Source organism: Cibotium barometz, chromosome 5 (assembly GCF_041138505.1).
Source record: "Cibotium barometz isolate CiBa-2024 chromosome 5, ASM4113850v1, whole genome shotgun sequence".
NCBI classification, from domain to species: Eukaryota; Viridiplantae; Streptophyta; class Polypodiopsida; order Cyatheales; family Cibotiaceae; genus Cibotium; species Cibotium barometz.
The window spans coordinates 13,348,356-13,373,450 of NC_141050.1; the positions used below are offsets into that span (position 1 = coordinate 13,348,356).

The window sequence follows — 25,095 nt, forward strand, 5'->3', positions numbered from 1 at the left end:
ACGAAGGCTCTTCCTCGTGAAAAGTTCAAAGCTTTTCATAAAGCTTTGGGCTTACTGCCTTTTCAAGATTGATTGGCCATACCCTATACATGTTCACATCATCACTCTACGGGGGATTTGTAGCATTATATGGTAGTGATGTGTGTGAATACACTTAGGACTACCGAGGCACTTTTTCCCTCACTAAGAGGTTTTTTTCCCCTTGCGTATATACACCCTCTTATCTACTCATTTTGGGGTGTGTACTTATCTTTTATATGTAGCACACATTTGTTAATTCTAATCTAATGAGTTTGTGTGCTCTCAAGCTTCTCTGTGTCTTGTGTGTGTGTGCATTGTTACAACCCTAACCCTAATTCCAACAGATCTCAGGTTGAGGTCGATGTGCAGCTTTGCCACAAAGAGTATCCACACATGGCACGTCTATTTTCACACATAGCACCTACAGTGACTTAGGTTGATAACTATATTTGATTTCTTACTTACATGTATGTTAATGTCTCATGTATTTTTTACTATATACCTTATTTACGTTTGCTCTTTCATGTAGACACCACGTGCACATTCTACGGATCTAGTGTTATCAAAGAGATAACGTAGGGACTCTCTAGAGAGAGATGGAGCATATGGGGGTGGAGATGAAGTAGGTGAGAGCATAGATGGGAGACTAGAGATAGGGGCTCTATGAGGAGGTTATGAGGTGGCATATCACAGAGCATAGAGCCGAGCAATTCTTCCAACACACATCTCTCACAATCTAGGAGTTGCCCTTATCTTGCTCTATATCCACGGCCCCCTTATGTTGTAGTTGCATGATTTGTCTTATGTATTATTCTCTCATATTTATATAGCATCCCTTTTTAGTTCCATAGGAGTCTATTCTGTCTCTCTCTCTTTACAAGGCACACATGTATGTAAACATTCGCGCGTGCTCACACACACACACACTCACTTATATGCATAGGCACTCGCACATACATATACACATGCACTTACATAATACGCACAAACATTTACTCACACACACATTTACTCACTTATGTGCATAGGCACTCACACATACATATACACATGCACTTACATAATACGCACAAACATTTACTCACACACACACATACAAACTTTCTTTTTTTAGCATGTTTTGTCTCTTAAGAGTTTTCTTTTTTTAGCATACCTGTCCCTTAACCATGTGAACGTACTTAGATGGTGACCAAACTTTACAAGTGTATATATGTGGACCCCACATGTACACGCTCACTCTTGTAAGTGCGTACATGTGGACCCCACACTCACTCTTGCAAGTGTGTACATGTCGATCCCACACTCACTCTTGCAAAGTTTGGTCACCATCCAAGCACATTTGGTTCGATTTTATGTGCCAGAGGTCCAATTTCAAGGGGGATCTCTACCTAAGACACATCAAATAGTGGACCTCTAGCCCGCAGGTTTCAACTAAATGTGCCTGGATAGTGACCAAACTTTGTAAGTATATACATATGGGGACCCCACCCTCACTCTTGTAAATTTTAGTCACCATCCAAGCACATTTAGTTGGATTGTGCAGATGCCCAATTTTAAGGGGGCTCTTTAAGGAAAAAGTTGTGACAACAATAATATGGATAATAAAAAGCCAAAGAACAACTTGTGATGATACCAAACTAATCATTAACACCCCCTCTAGCTCTCAAAACATCTAAGGCTCTCATGCTCATCTACATGAAGCCTCCAGAGAGGTCAAGCACTGTATGCTCTCATGCTCATCTACATGAAACCACCAGAGAGGTCTAGCATTGCATTTACAGCTTTGAACTCAATCAAGCCAAAGCTTGATTGCAATCATAAGATGAAAGAAGATATACAAAAAAGGGGATCAATGCATGCTTATATAACTTTCAGGACACACAAACATGATCTGTCTTACTTTAAAATATTGTTGGTATGTCCACATGGTGGATGCTTTGATGACATGGACTAATGATGTGGTAATTAGAGTGAGGTGGTAGCTCTCTCTCCTTAATGATGTGTTAATACATGTGACATGGCATTAAATGAGGTGGCATTCCATGTAATTAATGATGAGGTAGTATGCTATGTCATCATGACATAATGAAGTGGCACATTAAGGTGGAATGCATGCCATGCATAGGTGACTGTCAAGACATGTGGGCATATCCATGGCCACCTTAAGGGTCTTGGTACACTACCTAACCTGGTTCACCAAGTCTAGTTGATTATAGGTAGAATGCATGATATGTGTAGATGTCACTGCTACACACGTGAGCACATGTATGGCCACCTTAGGGGTATTGGTACATTACCTAACCCTAGATTTAAGCTTGGAAGGGAAGAAACTATTTAAGTAGAGCTATTATCATATAAAATGAATAAAAATACACATTTTCTTACTCAAATTAAACTATTTTTTTTCAACATGATTAGCACTACTATCTCACATAAATTACTGCATAAATTTTTTATAATTAATATATTGATTATGCTCAATTGCCATGAGACTTTAAAGTAAAATTTCAAGAGACCTAACCAATAAAAAATGAAATTCGACAATATGGCCACATTGTCCTCATAATTATATATCCTTGTGTTATTTAATCAAGTAAAAATAAATACTTTTTGTAATAAAGATGTGATGTACAAAAAACTACTCTTTTTGCATATCTTTAAAACACATAATTATTAGTTTATAATAGAAATTACATGTAAAATTTACTCCAATAAATCAAGTTAAGATCCCCATGACATGTTTTTTTAGCTTGCAAACTAGGGATGGTATTGGAGTTAAAACAAGAAAGTTATTAATATTTTAAGATCGTAATGTCTACCAGTTTAAACTTGGAATAGGCCATGTACACTACATTTGTGATGTAGAAAATTTGGTGGTTGAATTTTTAAATTTTCGTCAGACCATAGGATTAAGTGTACGATTAAGGGTGTGATGTTTCATTAGAAGAGCTCAATATAAAATTCCTTGGCCAGTTGGGTGAGATTAGCCATTTTTAGCTTAGAAGGTGGACCAAAGTGAGGATCCTTATTGTACACGCACCCTTGAAATAGCAACCAACATCTCATCCACCACTATAAGTGTCTCGCCTAACACACATACAAAGACATAATTTCCTCCATCTTAAACTTCTAAAGGGTGTAATTGGTACCATCTATCTTTCCTTTATTTTCGAACATCACCTCACCAAATGGTGGTGTTGTGATGTGCCTAAGGGGCATTGCCTATAAGTTGAGCCATTCTCCAAATCTACTTCATATAACAACTTTTTACAAAGCCTTGTTCATGGCCTAATCTAGGACCTAAGCTCTTGATACCATGTAAGAAAATACAACTTATGCATTAACACAAAATAAGAAAGTAAAAAGGCTCTTTATGGCCTTAAGGAGGCTCCTAGAGCATGGTATGAGAAGATTCATGCATACTTGGTTGCAAATGATTTTTGCAACAGTCCAATAGAGAGTACCCTCTATGTGAAGAGGAGTAAGGACACATTTTTGGTCATCGTTCTATACGTTGATGACATGCTGCTCTCACGGGATCTGATACAGATCAGATTTCAGCCTTTAAGGCTGATTTGCAGTCATCATTTGAGATGTCAGATTTGAGACCCTTGCATTATTATTTGGGGATTCAGTTTATGCAGTGCAATGATGGCATTGTTATGTTGCAGTCTAAATATATACAGAAGCTATTGAAGAGGTTTAATCTCGAAGACTGTAAACCTATGGACACACTTATGGAGACAGGTACTCGATTTATTCTTCAAGATGCAGGAGACTAGTTTGATGCTAGTTTGTATCAGCAGGGTGTTGGATCCCTTCTTTATGTGTGCAACACGAGGCTAGATATACAGTATGTGGTCTCATAGTTGAGCAAAATTATGCATAGCACAAGTACAAAGCATTGGCAGGATGTTAAGAGGAATTTCACAGCTATTTACAGAAAACTTTGTATTTTGGATTATTTTATCCAAAGGGGGGTGAGTCACGCCTACATGCTCAGTGATTCAGTGGATGTTATGACACACGAGTGTCCACTAGTGGGTTTTGCTTTTGCCTTGGTGATTCATGTATATCATGGCTCGCCAAGAAGTAGCCTACAATGGCCACTTTCAGCTATGAAGCTGAGTATAGAATAGCTTTTAGAGCTACAGTTGAGTGTGTGTGGCTCAGACGTCTTGTGGCTGATTTGGGTGTTGGTGTGGTCAGTCGTCTAGTACTACGATTTTCACTGACAGCTAGAGCGCATTAGGAGTTGCGACGAGGAACCCAGTGTTTCATGCTCGCACTAAGCACATTGAGGTGCATTACCACTATGTCAAGGAAAGACTCTCTACGGTAGAGATCAGCTTGGTCTACGTGCCTACACATGACAACATGGTAGATTTATTCATGAAGGCTCTTCCTCATGAAAAGATCAAAGCTTTTCGTAAAGATTTGGGCTTACTGCCTTTTCAGGATTGATTGGCCATACCTTGTATATGTTCACATCATCACTCTAGGGGGGATTTATAGCATTATATGGTAGTGATGTGTGTGAACACACTTAGGACCACCGGGGCACTTTTTCTCTCACTAGGAGGTTTTTCCCCCCTGTGTGTATATACACCCTCTTATCTACTCATTTTGGGGTGTGTACTTATCTTTTGTATGTGGCACACATTTGTTCATTCTCTTCTAGTGAGTTTGTTTGCTCTCAAGCTTCTCTATCTTGTGTGTGTGCATTGTCGCAACTTTAACCCTAATTCCAACACTTTACACTCAAGAAACCTTGTATGCAAGTTAGGAGAACCTTGTGGTGTATGAGGCATACTGGCTCATACCAGTGGACTGGGTTCAATTCCCAGTAGGGCCATACTTGCAACAAACTTTTTGAATTTCTGCACTCGAAATTGTAAAGCTTATACACTTTTGTATCAACTATATGCTCTGCATAATATTGATGTCTAGATCTGTAGTAGAACAATATGCGATACATCTTCTTGATGGAAATGTGCTATAATCCAGGGGATGTTCTTGTAAACAATGTTTTCTCATCACTTTTCTTGCTTCCTTTATACTTGTAATACATCAAGTTTTAAACTAATCTGTGTAGATTTGTACTACTACAACAGATTTATAATCTTTGTCCGGCTTCTTTGCAAGAAAGTGACAAGATTTGATCAAGAATCACTTATTGTTTTGTTCTGCATCAAGATTTGATTTTATCACAATAAACTTTGCATAATCTGTAAACTGCTCTGTTCAGCAGTAGATCTACAACAGAATTGTACTCTGCACTATAATCATCAACTATGTTCTTAAATCTACACAGTAAACTATATTCTGCACACTTCTTAAATTGCACCAAGCTTTTACACAGTTTCTTGAAACTGCACCAAATTTCTACACCCTTTCTTAAACTGCACTGAGACTCTGCACTTTCTTGAAAATCTGTACCAACTGCACATAAAAATCTTGAAATCTATAAAAACAGTTTTGCAAACCTCTGCATCGTTACCTTGATTCTCTGCACAACAATCTTCTTCTTACAATCTTTCTCCAAGAATTCAAAGATTTGACCATCTAGGGTTTAATCTTGAAGAAATAAGAGCTTAAAGGATTGATATTTGAAATTGTAGGCTCTCTAAGCAAGGTAATGCAAGAAAATTCCTCAATAATGGTTACTAAAACCTCTGCAAACCTTAATTTCCAAAATCAAGAAAATTTCAAGAAAACAAGATTAAGAAGATCAAGAAGTTCAAGAAATCAAACCGTAAAGTGAATTAGGGTTCTGGAAACAATGATTAATATAAATTCAAAAATGATTAACACAAGTTTCATTACTAATCTTGTCAAAATAATAAATTAGCAAATCTGAAAGCTGCGTAAAAATCAATTTTAAAAATTATTAACACATCCTAATAAAAAATGCATTTTTAAAAAATTAGATTAACAGTAATCCAAAAATTATTATCACTAATCAAGATTTAAAAAAATACATTCTAAAAATTGAATTAAGAATAATTAAAAAATGATTATGACTAGTCACACCCTAAGAAAGGATCTAAGCCAAGAGCTCTAATACCATTTGAAATGGAATGATCATAAAGCTGAAATTAGGGACAAATCATCATGGATTAATACAAGATTAAAGATAATCTCATACAATGGCCATGATGCCTAAGTGAGTTAACCTCCCACCAAGAGGATGGCTATCAAGCTTGCCATGAGCCCTAGACCATGAGTGGCCATCTCCAAAAAAGGAGCCCTAGACCATGAGTGGCTATCTCCAAAAAAGGAGCCAAGAAGTCAAAAGGTTTCAAAAGGTAGAGAGGTAAAAAGTTTTAAAGGTACAATGATAATCCATGAGCCCCCTTTTACACTTGAGCCCATGACCAAGATCCTAGACCTAAACAAAAGGTGTTGCTTCATTATAGATAATGATATTTTAGAGTTTATGAGTCAACCTGAGTTCCACATAGAATTCGAGAGAATTTTAGATATTCAAGTGAAGCCTTTGTTGCAAAATATGGTCATCCGTGTGAAGCTCTCATCCAATGGAAGTATTACCAGTGGAAGATGCTACTTGGGAGTGACTTGATGAGATTTGGCGAAACTTTCCTTCTTTCTCGAGCTCAAGAAAACGTGATTCCTTTTAGTGTAGGAGTCTATAAGGTGACCCTTACCTCTATTCTCTTACCATGATAAATCTATTCTCACCTAAGCTAGCTCACCTTAAGCTTTTATAGCATAAATATAAGTGCCTCCTACATTTGCTCATTACATCTTGTTGGCTTTTGAGCATTTGCCCTTTCTCTTCTTGGACTTGTGCGAGCTTTCTGTGCAAAGACTAGATCAGTTGAGCATGGCACTTATTGTTTGAACAACTCTCTTTTGGTGCTCGCTTAGCTATTGTGTGAGGTTGGTTACTTGTGCCTATAATTCCAAAAACCTTTTCTTGTATATACAGCTATTGAGCATTCAACGTGTGTCAACTTTGCAAACATCATGTCTAACCTTCCTCTTTCAACTTTGAGGTCTTTCTTGTGTTGTTGTACCTGGCCTGCTGCTTTGAGGTTATTGTTTGTGCTTTGTAGCTACCCTTATACTTCTGGAATTTGTGCCTTTTGAGCTTTACCCTCCTTTTCTCTTGATGCAAACTTTGCACTTATCATACTATTATCTTCTTCTAATTCCTTGACTTCACCTTTAAGTGCACGAAGTTTGTCTGCTTTGGCTTGTACTGATGTCTTCTCTTCCACCACCTTTCTAAGCTCCAAGTCCTTCTCCTTTACGAAATCCATTAACCTACTGATCATTTGTTTAAACAACGTCCCTGTGATAGCATCCATGACATACGCTAATAAGACATTACAATCAACAACCCAATTTTCATGTGTCTTAGTCACCTACAAATATTGCTCATTATATTCATCAATATTTTCATAGGAAAATGTTAGGCAATGCTCAATACCTTCTAACATGATGTTAGCACTCCTTTTGTGCCTTCAATAGGAAGCTTGTCTACTTAATACGTAAGAGGAAGGTTTAGCATTTTGAGACCTTCATTATGCATACTAATCATCTTTCTCCTTTTGATATCCTCCCCATCATCAAAGCTACCTGCGTCTCTATCATGTTTTTGTGGCGTACTTGCGTTGCATCTATGAACATGATGGGAGTTGGCATTGGTGTTGTGAGTTGCATGTGTTCCTTTATCAAATTATTTATTAACATATTCATTAATCTCTATGCCAACTCACTAACATCTACTTCCATTGATGATGGCATAGCTATGGACATGCTACACTACCTACTAAGATTGCCATAACATCCCTGTTTGGTTGTGGCATAAGCATATATATAGGCGTACTTGTAGAGGCATCCATAACCTCTATGATCGACATGCATTCAGTTTGAGGCATAGGCACTAGCATACTTGTTGGCATAGGCATTTCAAATATTGCAAGACTCGCACTAATGAGCAAACCTAGATGATGAAAATCTAGTTAGTCTTTGACAAAAATCCCAAGTTACACGATGCGAAAAGCCAATGAGTTTTTCACAAAAAAATGGAGAATTATGCATGGGGTCAATTACAAATTTTAATGAAAGCTCAACATTCTGCAAATAGGAGTGGGTCTTGAGCAACGCCAAACAAAAAACTCCCTACTAAAATGGCATGCAAAACTCTCCTGTGGATAGGAATGTTGTCTTCACCAATATACTATAGACAACAATATATATTTGCTTTTCTTGCTGGAGGCCATCTAACCAAAACCTTTAGAGAGTTCATGTGAACTCCTCAGAGGAAACTAGAAGGATATTTGCAACTTGCCAAAAGCTAAGCGTGGATAGGTTGGTCTCCAAAATAGTATTCAAAATCTAATGAAACATTACTAATTGATATTGAGAGCATCACACCTTGGACAATCAATAAAGAAGTGATTAAAATGAACATGTGTCATTCTGTAGACGAGTAGAATATATTGGGCACAATGTCAATCCTTGATTGACAAGTTACCTAATGACAAACTTTAATACAAGGACTTATTCGAAAAGTGAACATATATACAAATCACATTTCCAGAGTAAAGAACTCAAAACGCTTTTATGCAAGTGTAAAATCACCCACAGTACAAAATGTCAATGAGGTATAATGGCACATTCATCCCTAAATCAACAGGTCACATCTAATGCCAGAAATACAAGGGCTAGTTTGAAAAATGAGCATGGTGTGTACCCTACAAGGGCTAGTTCACAAAATGATATGGTGTGGATCACATCTAGAGAAATGAACTCAACACTCTTGCAACAATGGCATTATATAAGGTCAACATGATGTAAGTTGCATGCTCTATTCAGAATGTAACAAGCACAAAGGACCATTCCATTTTACAAAAACCCTTGGACACACTTCCACTTATTCAATTGAAAAAAGAGGGAAGCAACAACCACAATACAGAATATGTTGGCAGCGCATCACTCAACACGTTTTTTGTATGATGCTTGACCATGTTTGGAAGGGTTGGGCTTACTTCAAGCTAGAAATGTATAGCATAAAGGAAACAGGGTGGTCATGATGATGCTTCACATGCATGACGTAGCAAGACAGGAATGGGAAGCTGTAAAGGCAGTGCTCTTAGAATAACCCAAGTGTCAAGACACTCCTTACCCAAGCACTAGCAATTTCTTCATGCATGACACGTGCCATCAAGGAAGAATTCACTCAAAGCTAAAAGCCACACATGACTTACAACAGGTAGTAAGGATTCAAAACAGATGTTAAGCCTTTTGGACTTTCGAGATATTAAAACGGGGGTGTTATTTATCTCGCACACTAATATGCATGATGCTTGATAAAGACTGGGATGAGGCTGTATTTGTGAGTAGCGCTTCTCTTAACAGTCCATTTGGTTACTTGCATACAACCACATTGCTAACAGTTGCACCACTAGGAATCACTGTCCTGGGATGGAATGTTGACAATGCATAAACAAGTTGGTTGCAAATCCTTTAAAAACCCTGAAATGTCATGATGTATGCAAAAAATGTGAGGAGTGCTTCCCTTACCAGTCCATTTGTTTGCTTGCATACAACCACACTGCATAAAACCGCATTGCTAACAGGGCATCACTGTCATGCCATGTCCCGAAAACATTTTGCACTATGGAAAAATGCAACCAAAACTTCCAACATTGACAACTCTGATTACTATAAAACGTAGATGCTTGCATTTCAACCCAAACCACCCTACAAGGCATTTATCAACTTCTTCATATCACTCCTCTTCCTCAAGTTAGGTTCTTTCAAGGCCCTCTCTGTAAGCACATGCTTGAGTCGACACATTGATGTTCGCACCTGCAAGCAAGAAGCACAAAATCTTAGCTTTTGAGTGTTTTACCCTGTTTTTATCTCTACTTCGCTTTAAGACTTCCTTAAGAAAGCTGTCTTTCAAACAGGGAACATCTGCCTGATTGAAGATCGCAAAACAAGGGACCTACCAATGTAAAGCCAGCTCTTCATTTCTTGACGTTCTACACAAACTACTCTCAGACTTTGGGTGGAGAGAGAGAGAGAGAGAGAGAGAGAGAGAGAGAGAGAGTTATATTAAACATCTTCAAAAGACATGAGACCAAAAGTGATACAATAGTGTCCATGTAATCTCATCATGGTACAAAAGAAAACAAAGACTACAGCTACGAGTTGGAATGTCAAATCCAAGAGAGACGATACAAAATGGGATCCTCATCATCATACAGTCTATGGAGCTAACCCCCCGGTAGGAGGAGGGGGCCATCAAGGATATCAAGCATGGGGGTAGCGTGTAGAAGGCTCAACAGATCCGCTGGCCGTGGGAGCTGGGGCTGATGTCTGTGTTGCTGGTGAGGTCCAAGGGATCTGGGATGTCGGGTTTGCTGTAGTGTTGTGGCCCGATCTAGAGTCACACCAGAGGGGGGTCGGCAGGAGGTCGGGCACTCCAGAATGTGTGGCTCGATGAGGCTGTGGGTATATCATCCATGGCTGGTGTGGCATCCTCTTGTGGTCGGAAGGACCAAGTGATGGTTGCCTGTGGCCGGGGTGGATGTCTCCCACAGGTCGAGACTCCCTAATCAGTGTCTCTCTGTGGCGATGAAGCTCTAGTAGGAAGAGGCCTAGGTAGTGCTGATCTGGGTTATCCATGATCCTTGATAAGGGTCCAAACCCCTCTCTCAGAGAAACAGTGGAACCTCCCTCAGATCTCATAATGTACAGGGCACTTGCATACGAAGTGCACTTCTCTGTGGCGATGAAGCTCTAGTAGGAAGAGGCCTAGGTACTGCTGATCTAGGTAATCCATGATCCTTGATAAGGGTCCAAACCCCTCTGAGAGAGACAGTAGAACCTCCCTCAGATCTCATAATATACGGTGCACTTGCATATGAAGTGCACCTCCGACTCGACCTCCCTCTGGCATATAGTGCATCTCTCTCCTCACGAGGTATCTGCATGGCTCTCCCTGTCTATCCTTAGGTGGTGCGATGACACCCACAATTGGTCCACTGCAATCCGCATGGCATGTGATGTGTATATGTCAAGATATCTAGCCTACTGACTGACTATGGCCTGATCCTAAAGGGAGCAAGGTAGTTCCGAACGTTCGGTATGTTCGAAATGGTACGCGTTCAGAACGTGGTTCAGAACGTCGACCAAGATACAGCACGTTCTGAGCGTGCATCCACATTTGAATAATAAAAACATACCTATAGAGGTGTGTCATGTAGTTGGAAACAAAAATACTTTCATTCAAAATTGACAACAAAACATAAGCAAATCTGCAATTTGCAAATGAGAAGATACGTCATGAGTCATAATATGATGTCTACGCAAAGCGCTATACAAAAACAATATATTAAAAATATCCGGGGAAAAACCTCTCCTAATGAGAGTAAAAAGTGCCTCGATCAACCTCTAGTATCAAATAAAGAATCAATCATACACATCCATGCCAGACGACGAGGACGAATCTGAAGGCACATTCCCATCGGTGAGGAAATTCCCATCAGAATCGTACCCAGGCTCTATAATGGATACTAGGCCTCCATGTAGATCATTCTCAGGTGAAATACTAACATCCTGTCTATGCTCTGCAGCTTGTGTGGATGTCTCTGCTTCATCTCTAGCAGACACTCGCCGCCCTCATCCACTGTTGGGGTAAAGGCATTATGCCCACCCTTATAGTGTGTACAAGCCCATAAGTTATAGTACATAGTACACTTAGTACTTTTAATGTACTAAGTGCACTATGTGTACTAGTGCAATATACATGTGTGATAGGGGAGTCACACACTCATTCCCATGAGTTGACTTATCCCCACAACTCTCTCTCTCTCTCTCTCTCTCCCTTGTTCTCTCTGTGTATGTCTCCCACATGAATCTCTAAACCTAATTCTCTCTCCCATTCAACTGGTATCAGAGCCATAGCTAGCCGCACTTATTGAAGGCGTTGCTATTCATCTATGCGGTGATACACACACACAGGTTTTCGGGTTTTCTTTGCTCGAATAGGGTATCCTGCATTGATGGCTTTTACGGGCAGCCGGTCTGCGCATTTGGGAATCCAGCAACAGCAGCTGCCCTCAGACCTCCCACTTGGTATGGTGATGTTTGCCGTAGAGGAGAAGAAGGTGAGGGGCGGATGAATTCTTCAACATCGGTGTCCGCCAACCAACGCTTCAAGGGTTTGTCTCTGCCATCGGCGATGTTGGCGAACTTGTAGAAGAGGGCGAAGCGCTCCCTCCAGGCCGCCTTCTCCAAGGCGTGTGCGTCTGTCCCCGCTGAGGAGTTTCGTTGGTGCGGTGAGCAACGCGACTAGCCTTCCTTTGCTCGCCAGTCCTATTCTAGTCAGGGTTTGCTCGCACTGGGCCAGTGCTTGCGGGTGGCTAATCACCCGACGGAGCTGCTCCTTTTTCACACCAGGCGGAGGCGGCGAAGGCAGCGTAGAGGTTATGTGGGCAGATTCGCTACAAGCTGTGCATCGTTTTTTTTTCTTAAAAGCGATCCTCCTTTGTGTAGCGTAACAAGGAGACTGAAGCGCTGAATACAAGGAGGCTGTAGCGCTGACTGAAGGCCATATAGTACAGGATAGTGTGAGCTGCAAAATTGCGCTTGTATGAAGCACATGTACACAGGCAGCAGGCACATCAGCAAGAAGCACCCCCCCCTTTCTGCATCAGCATTAACACACGTGCAGCACCTGCCCGACTACAATAGTAGTATACTGCAGCAGCACCAAATTCATCATCCCCCTTTTTTTTTCTGCAACGAAAAATTCAGAAATTTACAAGGTGCCGAATTGCTCAATTTTGAGCAAAATTGGCAAAATTGGGTGACATTGGTCACAATCAGGATCAATTTGCAGGAAATTGGATGTCGAAATTTGGGGCTTTTGATGTGATTGTGCAATTAAGCATTCATACATGCTGTATGATGTGAGAAATCGCACATTCGGGCAAAATTGCAGCAAATTGCAGTGCAAATCAAGGGGCTTTTGTGCCGATTGGATTGATTTGCATGCAGGCAATCGCATTTGATGCTTTGGGCAATGTGTTGATGCCTGACAAGCACTCAATGTGCCTGTAAATCAAGGGGCTTTCATGTATTGGATGTATATGTGGCCAGGGGGAAGCACCACTTTGGATGCCTTCATGTGCGTCAATGTACCATGTATGATCAGCAATTGATCTTAAATCAAGGGGCTTTTCAGGGACTGTTTTATGCAGTGTTCGGGACTGTAAAAGTTTGATTTTTACTCATTTGGACAGCCAGGAGAGCATTTATTGCTACTGTACCTGCTGGTACAGATTTGGTACAGCTTTGTACAAGTTTTGGCATGGCTGTACACTGATTTGAGTGAGGAAAAGGTTCAATTTCAGCTGCTGTACTTGTCGGTACAGGTTTGGTACATCACAGGTGAGCACTTGGTACTGTTGTACAGTACTTTGGAAGGGCAACAGAGCACATTTAAGGTGCTGTCCTAAATCTGCAGCAACCAGATTTTGGTGATTTCATCACATACAGTGGGAGAAAAGTTGCATTCTTGCTTCCGCAGCGGGAGATAAAGCTTGGGAGAACAACTGTGAGCACTTTGTGTGCTTTTGGTGCAGTGTTTGCACATTTTGCAGGGAGTCAGGCATTGACAGGTTGCATATTGCTATGGCAACCACAGGTGAGAGCTCTTCATTGCTTCACATCAAGAAGCTTGAAGGCTCACATAACTATGATATTTGGCAAACCCAGTGCTATAATGTGTTGCTCCAGAAGAAGCAGCACAAGCCTATCAAAGAAAGGGGTGTAAAGCCTGCTTCTCTTAGTGCTAAAGAGTGGGAAGATATGGATGAGCTGGCAAGATCTACTATCATGTTGTCTGTGTCAGACTCTTTACTTTTCAGCATTCGTGAAGAGAAGACAACTTGGGGAATGTGGCAGAGATTGCAGGACTTGTATGCCCAACAAAGTGCCTCAAGCAAAGTGTATTGGTTGAAGAAACTCATAGATCTTCAGATGAAGGAAGGGGCGTCTATGACAGCCCATCTAAATGAGTTTAATGGTATTGTCAGCCAAGTTATTAATCAAAAGTTGGCAATGGACAATGAGTTCAAAGCCACTTTTCTCTTATGCACTTTGCCAGAGAGTTGGGACACATTCAGGACAGCCACTAGCAATTCGAATGCTATGCTGTCATATGCAGATGTTGAGGGTGCTCTCCTTCAAGAGGAGATGAACAGGAAAAACAACTCTGTTGAAAAGTGCAATGCAATGAATGCACGTGGGAGATCCCAGCAAAGGGATAAAAGCCAAGAAAGGGGAAGGAGCAAGTCTCGCTCCAAAAAGGACTTGGAATGCCATTATTGTGGCAAGAAGGGACACATCAAAAAGCAATGCTACAAATGGAAAAATGATCAAAAAGAAAAGGAAAAAGGCAAAGAAAAAGACAAAGATGAAGCCAAAGATGTAAAGCCAAAGGGAAAAAGTGGAGTCAAGATTGAAGAAATCAGTGTGTCACATGCAGGTGACAGTGAGGATGAGGTCCTATTTACGTCTTCACTCGATGCCCATTCACTTCTTACAGGTGGTCATGGTATGCACTCATGGATCATTGATTCAGGTGCCTCCTTTCATGTCACAGGCTGCAGAGACTTGTTTGTCAGGTATACTGCTGGCAATGAAGGAGTAGTTTATTTGGGTGATAACCATGCATGCAAGATTCTTGGCAGAGGTGATGTGAGGCTTGTGTTTTCAGATGGCTCACAGCTTATGCTCCATGATGTCAGGCATGTGCCTGAGATCAAGAAGAATCTGCTTTCTACTGGATAGCTTGATGATGCTGATTATGTTACCACATTTGGTCGTGGAAAGTGGAAAATTAGTAAGGGCTCACTGGTTGTTGCCAGAGGCTCTAAGGTGCACACTCTTTACTTCATGCATGCAGGTGTTTGTCACCATGCTAATGTAAATGCAACCGAGCTGCCGGAAATCTCTATGTGGCATAGCCGGTTGGGACACATGAGTGTCAAAGGAATGGAGCAATTGTCTCGTTTGGGTTACTTGCCTTCTCTAAAGTTTTCAAGTTTTCAGTTTTGTGAGCATTGTATATATGGCAGGCAACTCCAGTGCCCCCACAAGAAAGCTCTTGGACAGAAAGATGCTCAGTTAGAGCTTGTGCATACAGATGTATGTGAGATGCCTCAGCTTTCTTTGGGAGGGGCAAAATATTTTGTGTCATTTATTGATGATGCCACACGCAAGGTGTGGGTTTATCCTCTTCGTTTGAAGAGTGATACATTCTCAGTGTTTGAGAAGTTTGTTGCTCTTGTTGAGAATCAAACTGGCAAAACACTGAAGGCTTTGCGTTCCGACAATGGTGGAGAGTATATGTCCAAACAATTTCAGGACTTTTGTGATGCTAAAGGCATCAAGAGGGAGCTCTCTACTCCTTATGATCCTGCACAAAACGGGACAGCAGAGAGGATGAACAGGACCATTCAGGAGAAGGTCCGTTCTATGTTGTCACATGCTGCATTACCTCATGGTTTTTGGGCTGAAGCTGTTATGACAGCCGTTCACCTTATAAACAGGTCACCTAACACGAGGCTTGGTGGGAAAGTGCCAGAGGAAGTATGGACAGGGAAGCCTCCGTCATACAAGCACTTGAGAGTGTTTGGTTGCGTTGCGTACGTGCACATACGCAGGGAAATGCGCACCAAACTTGATCCTAAGTCTCACAAATGCATATTCCTAGGATATGGTGACAAAGGTGAAATGGGGTATAGACTTTGGGATCCCGTGAATAGAAAGATTATACGCAGCAATGATGTCATTTTTTGATGAAACATGCATGTATAAGGAGCCTGCAAGGCAACAGGAGCCTGGCAGAGTCATCTTTGATGATGATGGACATCATGGACAACAACCAAGGACTGTAAATCAGCCATTACAGCAGCAAAACCAGCCCTTAAATGGTGCTGAAAATGGTCCAAATGGACAGCCAGAGATGGCAGAAGATATCCCTATGGATATACCACAGTTAGAGGAAATACCGGGCATGATTTTTCAGCCTTATGGCATGGAACAGGAGCCACCAATGGGTGATATGCAGGCTGGACAGCAACCTGCAAATGATGGTCATTGGGTACGGAGGTCCACAAGACCCTCCAGAGCCCCTGACAGGTTTGTTCCAAGGGTTGACTACTCTGACTGTGGGGAGCTCTCATGTTATAAGGAGGCTTTACAGAGGGCAGACAAGGCTCTTTGGGAGCGTGCCATGAAGTCAGAGATGGATTCTCTGCACAAAAATGGAACATGGAAGTTGGTGCATTTGCCTGAAGGCAAGAAGGTTTTGCCATGCAAATGGGTTTACAGGCTCAAAGTTGCACCAGATGCAAAGCCAAGATACAAAGCCAGGTTAGTGGCTAAGGGCTTCAAGCAGGAATATGGTGTGGACTTTGATGAGATCTTCTCTCCAGTGGTCAAAATGACCACACTTAGAGCTGTGTTAGCTTTGGTTGCGCATGATGATCTGGACTTAATTCAGATGGATGTGAAGACTGCTTTTCTTCACGGTGATCTCCATGAGGATATATATATGCAACAGCCAGAGGGTTATGCAGTGAGTGGAAAGGAGAAGCTTGTATGCAAGCTGAAAAAGAGTCTTTAAGGGCTCAAACAGGCACCAAGGGAATGGTATCATAAATTTGATACATTCATGAAATCCCAGAAATTCAGGAGAAGTGACATAGATCACTGCTTATACACCAAAAAAGCTTTGGATGGCAGTCTATTGATCCTCATCTTGTATGTTGATGATATGTTGATTGCCGGGAAATCTCATAAGGAGATGGATGCCTTGAAGCAGAGGCTGCATCAAACCTTTGATATGAAGGATTTGGGTGATGCAAATCACATTTTGGGTATGCGGATACTTCGGGACAGAAATCAGCATGTGTTGTATTTGTCTCAGAAGGAATACATTGGCAAAGTCTTGCAGAGGTTCAATATGGACGGGGGGAAGAAGACTAGTACTCCTTTGCCTCCATATGTGAAACTCAGTGCTATGGATAGCCCACAGTCGGATAGTGACAGGGCTGATATGGCCAAGATTCCGTATGCTTCAGCTTGTGGCAATCTCATGTATGCCATGGTTGCTACTAGGCCGGACATTGCATTTGCAGTGGGAGTGGTTTCCAGATACATGGCCAACCCTGGCAAGAAGCATTGGGAAGCAGTGAAAGGTGTCATGAGATACCTGAAGGGCACACAGGATATGTGCATTTGCTTTGGCAAACAAGATGCATTAGTGCATGGTTACACGGATTCGGATTATGGCTCATCCAGATAACCGGAAGTCTACTACCGGTTATGTGTTTACATTCACAGGAGGTGCTGTGTCGTGGATATCCAGGATGCAGAAGTGCACTGCCTTATCTACTACAGAGGCCGAGTATATTGCAGCCACAGAGGCTTGCAAGGAGGCATTATGGCTATCTCGGTTAGTGGTTGATTTGGGTTATACAGGGGATATTCCATTGTTGCATTGTGACAGTCAGAGTGCCATTCAGTTGGCAAAGAACCCTGTTTTTCATGCAAAGACGAAGCATGTGGATGTGAAGTATCACTTCATCAGAGAGGTGATAGAGAACAAGCAAATTCAGCTTGTTAAGATTCATACGGATGACAACCCGGCTGATCTGTTGACAAAGAGTTTGCCTCCGGAGCGGTTTGCTCATTGCAGACACTTGATGGGCATTGGATGAGGCCAGTTTCAGCCTTGATATGGCCTTGTATATTATCATGTACATGCTGATTTTTTCTTTTCCTTTACTTAAGGACACTTTGCCTTTAAGTGGGAGGTTGTTGGGGTAAAGGCATTATGCCCACCCTTATAGTGTGTACAAGCCCATAAGTTATAGTACATAGTACACTTAGTACTTTTAATGTACTAAGTGCACTGTGTGTACTAGTGCAATATACATGTGTGATAGGGGAGTCACACACTCATTCCCATGAGTTGACTTATCCCCACAACTCTCTCTCTCTCTCTGTCTCTCTCTCTCCCTTGTTCTCTCTGTGTATGTCTCCCACATGAATCTCTAAACCTAATTCTCTCTCCCATTCATCCACGTCGAGTCCCACGCTTAGTAGCGTGTCTACCTTGAACATGAGCCTATAAAGCATGGCCCTCCTGTGAAGCAATCCCAATAGGCTAAATGTCATAAGCTCTGTGTGACTCTCCGATCTATGCTCTCCAGCTCTCTATGTAGCATGCGAAAGATTTGCTCCTCCTCGTCTCTCAACGTGGCTTGGCGTTCACCTTCACTAGGTAACTTTGCCTACACCAACTCTCCCATTCTCCAGCAATTTGAGGCATTATCTATCACAACCTGTGTACTACATTTTCCGCTCCCACATCAATAATGGCATGGCATATGTGCTGGTAGATAAATTCACTAGTTACACTCTCCCCGACCTTCCCTGCATCCACAGCACGTAGAAAATATGTGCCCCTGCATGATGACACCAATATATTAATCATGTGGCGTCTCCTAATGTCAACCCATCCATCTGACAAAATAGTGCATCCAAACCTTTTCCAATTATCTCGTATAGGTTGCAAGGCCACATCAATCCTGGCCTTCTCCCCGTCTAGTATCTTTGTACGCATCTTCTTGTACTCCACCCCTGACCAATCATCACATGGGCCAATAGATGCAATTGCCCGCACCATTCTTTTCCACTGCTCTGTGCGAAGAACATTAAAAGAAATATTGCACTTGATGAAAGTGCGAGCAATCTCTATTTCGGCAACTCTTTGCCGTTCCTTTATCCATGAGCTGGAGAACACACAAGATGGAAGTGTGGTTTGTTTGCAAGGAATATCCTCAATTTGTAGATTGTGAGGAAGGAGTATCATGGCCAACATAATTACCTGTTTTTGTGTCTATGTTGCCTTCTACATGAGGCCTCTTTCTATTAGGCTCTCCTCTTGGGGCAGATGCATGGGAAGATGCAGCAGTCGAATGAGTTGAAGAAACACCTGGGCGAGGAAGGAGCTCCAAGAGATCCTCATCATGTGCCACATTAGCCTCGCTTAATGGCTGAAGATTTTGATCCTTTCACACCTTCACTGCAACATCTCGTGGAACAGACTTGCACACTCCAATCCCATGTCCTGCAACCCCTGCTAGATGATATATGAGACGCATGCTGGAGCTTGAAAGTTCATTGGAACAATAGCGACATTGCCACCTATTTGAGCCATCATCATGCCAGCCTATTGTGTGAATTTTCCAATATGGGTGCTGTTTTCTATCCATGTTGAAAGAAATATGCTCTAAGAGAGCGGTATACACTAGAATGTTTAATGTGATTATGTGAGTGTGACAGTGACAAGTGTGTGTGTGTGTGTGTGTCTGAGAGAGAGAGAGAGAGAGAGAGAGAGAGAGAGAGAGAGAGAAACTGAGAGAGGTGAACTTGTTGGGGAGTGTGTGTGTCTGTGTGTGAGAGAGAGAGAGAGAGAGGTAAACTTGTTGTGTTTGCTGCCGAGAGGTGTGTGTACACGTTTGTTGCGTTTCTTCATCGACTACACGTTTCTCTGCGTTTCTTCATCGACTACCCGTGCAGGTGGCGGCTAGTCGAACATTTAGCATGGCCACCAAGCCACGCGTCACGGGCCACAACTATCCTTAAAAAAAATTTAAAGGGCCAAGCCCGTCCGTTGTGTTGCCCACGTGGTTTTAAAAAAGCCCGTTGCCCACACCATTTGGGGGATTTTCCCCAAATCGTGTGGGCAGCGGGCTTTTCTTAAAAACCATTTATCGAATGTACAAATGGGCACTTATCGACTGGATTCGAGCCGATGGGCAGTTATCGATGATGCATGGATGCTGGTCCGCCAGTTCCAGGGACAATCGGCCAGCTTCTGTGTTCTCTGACATGAAATGTGTGATATAAAATGCCAAACTCTTCACCCTAAATATTGATAAATGCTACCGACCCTGGTTGACGCTGCCGACGAGCATCTACTACTGCCGATTGACACATATATGATGAAATTGCCGACAAGATGCTAACTTGCCTGGATTAGGGCTAAATGCTGGGATTAGATTTGCGCTGCTACACAAAGAATGACCTCTTCAAGCATGTTGATGATACATTATATACCATCATAAGGCCAGATGAATCTGAACTTACGAATAATTTTAAAAGAAAGAAGAGAATCACCAAAAATAAATAATTTTATAAAAAAAAATAAAATAAAAAAAGAGCTTAATAGAGACACCTGAGAAAAAATAAAAATAATAATAGTAATAATAACTTGCAAAAATAGACAAATACATAACTAAATCACACGTGCCCACATACACACAAACAAATTCTTTATTGAACCACAACAAAAGAATTTCTAACAAACAAGCTAAATAATTTTTTAATAACTAATTAGCAAAAACAAACTTTAAATTAGCAAGTAAAGAATACAAAAAGTGCGACAAAGATTGTCCAATCATGAAGTATAAGATCATCAACTTCATCATGCATAGCATGGACTACGTGCTACGACATCCCTACTCACGTCATCAGCGCTCCAAAGTAGGTGCAAGTTTACATATATAAAAATTTGTCCCAACCAAGAGGACACAATTTTTATATAGAGACCAACAAGCTGAGTTTCTATCACTTCTCCATAGGTGAAGGGCAGACTCAGCCATGATGAAGGCTAGCACTTACAACTAGACTAGCAAAAACAAATCACTCCCCTATTAAAGCAATGATTAAGCAAGACTAAAAGCAATGATAAATAACAACTAAGAGCTAAAATGAGCTAAGCAAAAAATGGGCTTTTAAGCTTCCCATTTTTGTGAAACTTATTACTTATAATCTTAAACATTCCAAAAGCAGAAATCTCAAACTTCGATTCAAAAAGCAACGAACTTTGCTTAAAACTTTTTAAGGCAATAATCCTTTTGCACAAGCAAATTGATGAGTTGGCAAACTTGAGTAATAAAAGCAAGCTTGTTTGCACAAATACGAGAGAATCTGAATAACTGAGAAGAGACAACACCATATTTAGTTATTTTAGAAATATCAAAAGTGAAGTGAGGCATTCTTATGAGAGTGCATTTAAGTTCACAAAACTCTTTGAGACAAATTCCTCCACCCAGAGAGGTAGGGTTGAAATACATAAAGTCTTGGAAATCAGGAATATAGGGAACAAACAGATCATCAACAAAACGTCTCATTTTACAAAGATTGTGAAGAAAGACAAGACACATATCAACGGAAACTAGGCGTTCCATAAATTCAAATTCATATGTAAAAAGATAAAAGTTGGCAAGAAAAACCGCACAGTTAGCACCCATATAAAAATACCAATGGTTTGTTTAAATAAGGAATAGCCTAAGGTTATATAGAGATTATCTGAAACCGGCCTTCAGAAATCTAACGGGCGGTGGAACAAACACTCGCACACAAAACACTTCATCACCCATGAGAACTTGGAAAAGGAAAACAAACAGGGGAGCTAGAATGCTCCTGCAAATAGTACAAGGACACCGATTGGCCCCTAAACGCAGTGGCGCCCCTTGCGGTATTTCTTTACTTGATCAAATATGAGTACAAAGTACAACTTGTTGAATCCTTTACCAATAGGATCCCTTTTAGCTTTTCACCGAGGACTTTCCAAATAAGATCTCTCGCTATTACAGCAAAGCATTCCATAGAGAAGACACATGTGTACGACACCTCCCTGCCTGAAAAGGTCTTCTCCATCTCAACCATGGATCCCCACGAACCCTTTCCCAAACAGCAGTAGGACTGTACCAAACCATATGTCCTTCCTATAGTCACAGCCTGCATGTAACCTCGAGAAAACTAGAACCAATTCACATGAATCCAGAGACATGCTTTCCACATGAAACCAAAGACCTATATCTGATAAACCTTAGACCTGTATCCATAAACTATAGGCATGTATCCTCGATACCAAAGTCCCGTTTCTTCACGAAAGACCAATGTCCTGTTTCCATAATAGATAAATCCTCATATGCATCATCCAATCACGATGCCAAAAACCCAGAGAGAGAAAGATAGAGGACGTGTCAAGCCATCCTTGAATACACATAGGTCCAAGACGAAGAGCAACACACATCTCTTCCAAGAACATCTTCCTGTGCATATATAGCCTGATCCTCTGTATCCTAATCTTGTAAACAAAACGTGCTGTTGCGAAGAGAGAGAGAGAGACTCCTTGGCTGTTAGCCCCTCAGTGCCTCCTTCAACTCACCTTCTTTGAAGAGAGATAGAGAGAGAGAGACCCACGCTGACTGCTTCCACATGCAGTCACCTTGCGTAGAGAGCCTCCCATCTGACACTCGTCTGGCTGCCCAACTATTTGCAGAGAAATTCCCGCTTGACGCCTACCTAGCTGTAGCCCATTGCTGGTTGCCCATAGATGTAGTCGCCTGGTCGCTTTTTACTTGGTAGTAGCCCATGCTCAACCACCTAATCACCTGCCTGGCTGCCCATGCACAGCAGTGCCCTGCTGTAGGCCATGTGCATCAGCACCTTGTCAGCGCCCAGCAGCAGCAACTTCTCGCATTAGCACCCGACGGCAGCGGCAGCAGCACTCAGCGGTACCCGGCGGCGGAGGCGGCGGCGGCGGTACTTGGCAGGGACAACGACGGCCATGGCAGCTCTGCACCCGCGGCGGTTCTATACTCGACGGCGACAGCGCCTATACCCGGTGGCGACAGCGCCTATACCCGGTGGCAACAGCTCTGTACCCGACAGCAACGACGGCAGCGGCTTTGTACATGGTGGCAGCGGCGACAGCAGTACTTGATGCGTACCTAGCAGCGACACCAGCTCCCCATGCGTAGCGTCCCTGTGCAGCAGCGCCACGTAGACCATTGGCCACCCTGAAGATCGATACGACGATCTCCCACGGCTTCACCACCACCCTGCTCCTTCGAATCTCCGCCACCTTCCCTTATATAAAGAAAGGTTGCGTTTTTCATAAAAATGCCAAAAAGCAAAGTATTAAAAACGCATGCTTTTCAAATAATAATATTGTTATTATTTTTTTAATCATCAAAGGTTTTAAAAACCTTATAACTTTTAAAGTTCCTTTTTGTCCCCTTTCACACTTGGACTGGCCTCCAACATGGGTTTCCTTTTCACATCTAACTGATGCATGTCCACACTGTGCGTCCTGTGCCCGTGCCCGCCTGCTCATTGTCCAGATCTCTTCTGCTTTTCTTTTCACCTCTTCTTCTCCCATCTCTTTTTCTTCCTAATCCCAATTTCCTTAATCCCATGATTGCAATCTCAAATTCTGCAATGCCTTGTCGCAACAAAAATGATAATACCTAGGATGTGTGAAATGGCACCATATTCTAGTGGTTTGTAAAATATATATATATATGTGTGTGTGTGTGTGTGTGTGTGCGCGCGTGTGTGGCATGATTTCACAAGGAAGGATATGCTACATGGCAGAGTCTAGATTTTCACCAGGTAAAATACATCACAAAGCCCAGCTTTCCACATTGTATGGCATGGTCGCAACCTTAGATGAGTTGAAATGCAAAATGATGTAGGGAGTACCTTTGGCAATCTCTCCGGATTTGGAAAGCCCAGGTTGTGGGAGTTCATGATTTGCTTCTGAGTGAGAAGCATGTTTTTCTCCTTCAACAAGACATACCAAAGTTTGTGCAGATCCTCCCAAGACTTGAGGCGCAATTCAGAGGCCTTCCATGCCCTCCCTGAAGCAGCAAACACGCACAAAACCCTAATGAGCAACACGGCATCGAAATGGTCTCTCTTCTGCTTTTTGCGCAGATGGGTCTCTTAAAAAATCTCGTGATAATAGTTTAGCCCCCCCCCCCCCCCCCCCCAAAAAAAAAAGAGGCTGTGATAAATTGGGTTTTTAAACTGTAATAATTAGGGTTTTACAGCAGTCATCTATAGATCATGTGACGAGAGTATTGCACAGTTTTTAAAGATAATGAGTTCTAGGGTTTTACAGGTGAGGGATTCTGCAGAGCTTACCATAGACGGGCGGTTTGGTGAGGTCGGGATCCCGCCCAACTTCGAAGAAGTCTTGGAGGCCACCTCTAAGCCTCTGTGATGCGGTAGAAGATACCACCACTTGGCGCCGAAACACCCTCGCCAGCAGCATGTTTGCTTCCTCTTTTGCAGGATTTCACTATTAGAGTCAATTTAAATCTTCTTCTTTTTTGTAATTTGTATGGGTGGTACTATCCCTTGATCCAATTAATTTAAACGAATATTCCAATCCCTAATATTTTTTTCTGTTGGGGGGAATTTTTCTAATCTACACTCACACACACACACGGGTCCTCCCCATGCGCCCTTACAAGGTGACGCCCGGGTCCTATTCATTATGTAAACTACAATATGATTCAGCCCAATAATGATGAGGCATGCTCTTCTCAGCCATTAATGCATGGGCAACTTCTAAAATGTGCTTGTTCTTCCTCTTAGAGCATACCATTGTACTACAGAGTGTACCTGCATTGCCTCTGAATTCCATGCTTTTTCAGATACGCATTGAACTCATTGGAGAAATATTCTCCCCCGGCATCTTGGCTAGAGCATTCGAACACCTTATCAACTCAACTGTACTCAAGTGGTCTCCAATCCCTAATTTTTTCAAGTTAAGGCATCAAATCATTAATAAGATTACATCTTAATCAAGAAGCCCCTTAACCTTGTTTAGAAAAGAATTTGCTACAGATATAGCTCCAAAATTCCTTGTTATAATGCTAACTATGTCACTCGCTTATGGCCCTTCCATCTCTCCCTACAAGACTAAAATTCATCTCTCTTCACAGTCAACAAAATTTCTCCATAAGATTTTTCTAAGGGAATTTTCTCATAATGTATATATTTGTTTTGCTAAAAACTCTCCTTATCAAATCAAAGCTATGATTTTCATAAACAAAAGGAGCCATAAATTGCATTGTAATTTTAATATTCATTACTTTGTATACATGAAAGATGTAGATCTATCTCTTGAGGATAATGTTTTAAAAAAAG

General features: G+C 41.7%; 1 protein-coding gene across 1 annotated transcript; it reads right to left on the bottom strand.

The window, feature by feature from the left end:
- Positions 1–9,277: 9,277 nt before the first annotated feature.
- Positions 9,278–24,252, bottom strand: LOC147638083 (ribosomal protein L29 family protein). The gene is made up of 3 exons (XM_086797967.1): positions 24,085–24,252; positions 23,641–23,798; positions 9,278–9,864 (listed from the first exon to the last, which is right to left on the bottom strand). The coding sequence occupies exons 1-3, from the start codon at positions 24,212–24,214 to the stop codon at positions 9,757–9,759; spliced, it is 396 nt and encodes a 131-aa protein (XP_086654093.1). The 5' UTR covers positions 24,215–24,252; the 3' UTR covers positions 9,278–9,756.
- Positions 24,253–25,095: the final 843 nt, after the last annotated feature.

Excerpts from the sequence above, each read along its gene's own strand:
- LOC147638083 (XM_086797967.1), bottom strand. The coding sequence starts at position 24,214 with ATGCTGCTGGCGAGGGTGTTTCGGCGCCAAGTGGTGGTATCTTCTACC. Across the intron at positions 23,799-24,084 it reads CACCAAACCGCCCGTCTATG|GGAGGGCATGGAAGGCCTCT; the intron begins GTAAGCTCTGCA and ends TTGCTGCTTCAG. Across the intron at positions 9,865-23,640 it reads ATCCGGAGAGATTGCCAAAG|GTGCGAACATCAATGTGTCG; the intron begins GTACTCCCTACA and ends TCTTGCTTGCAG.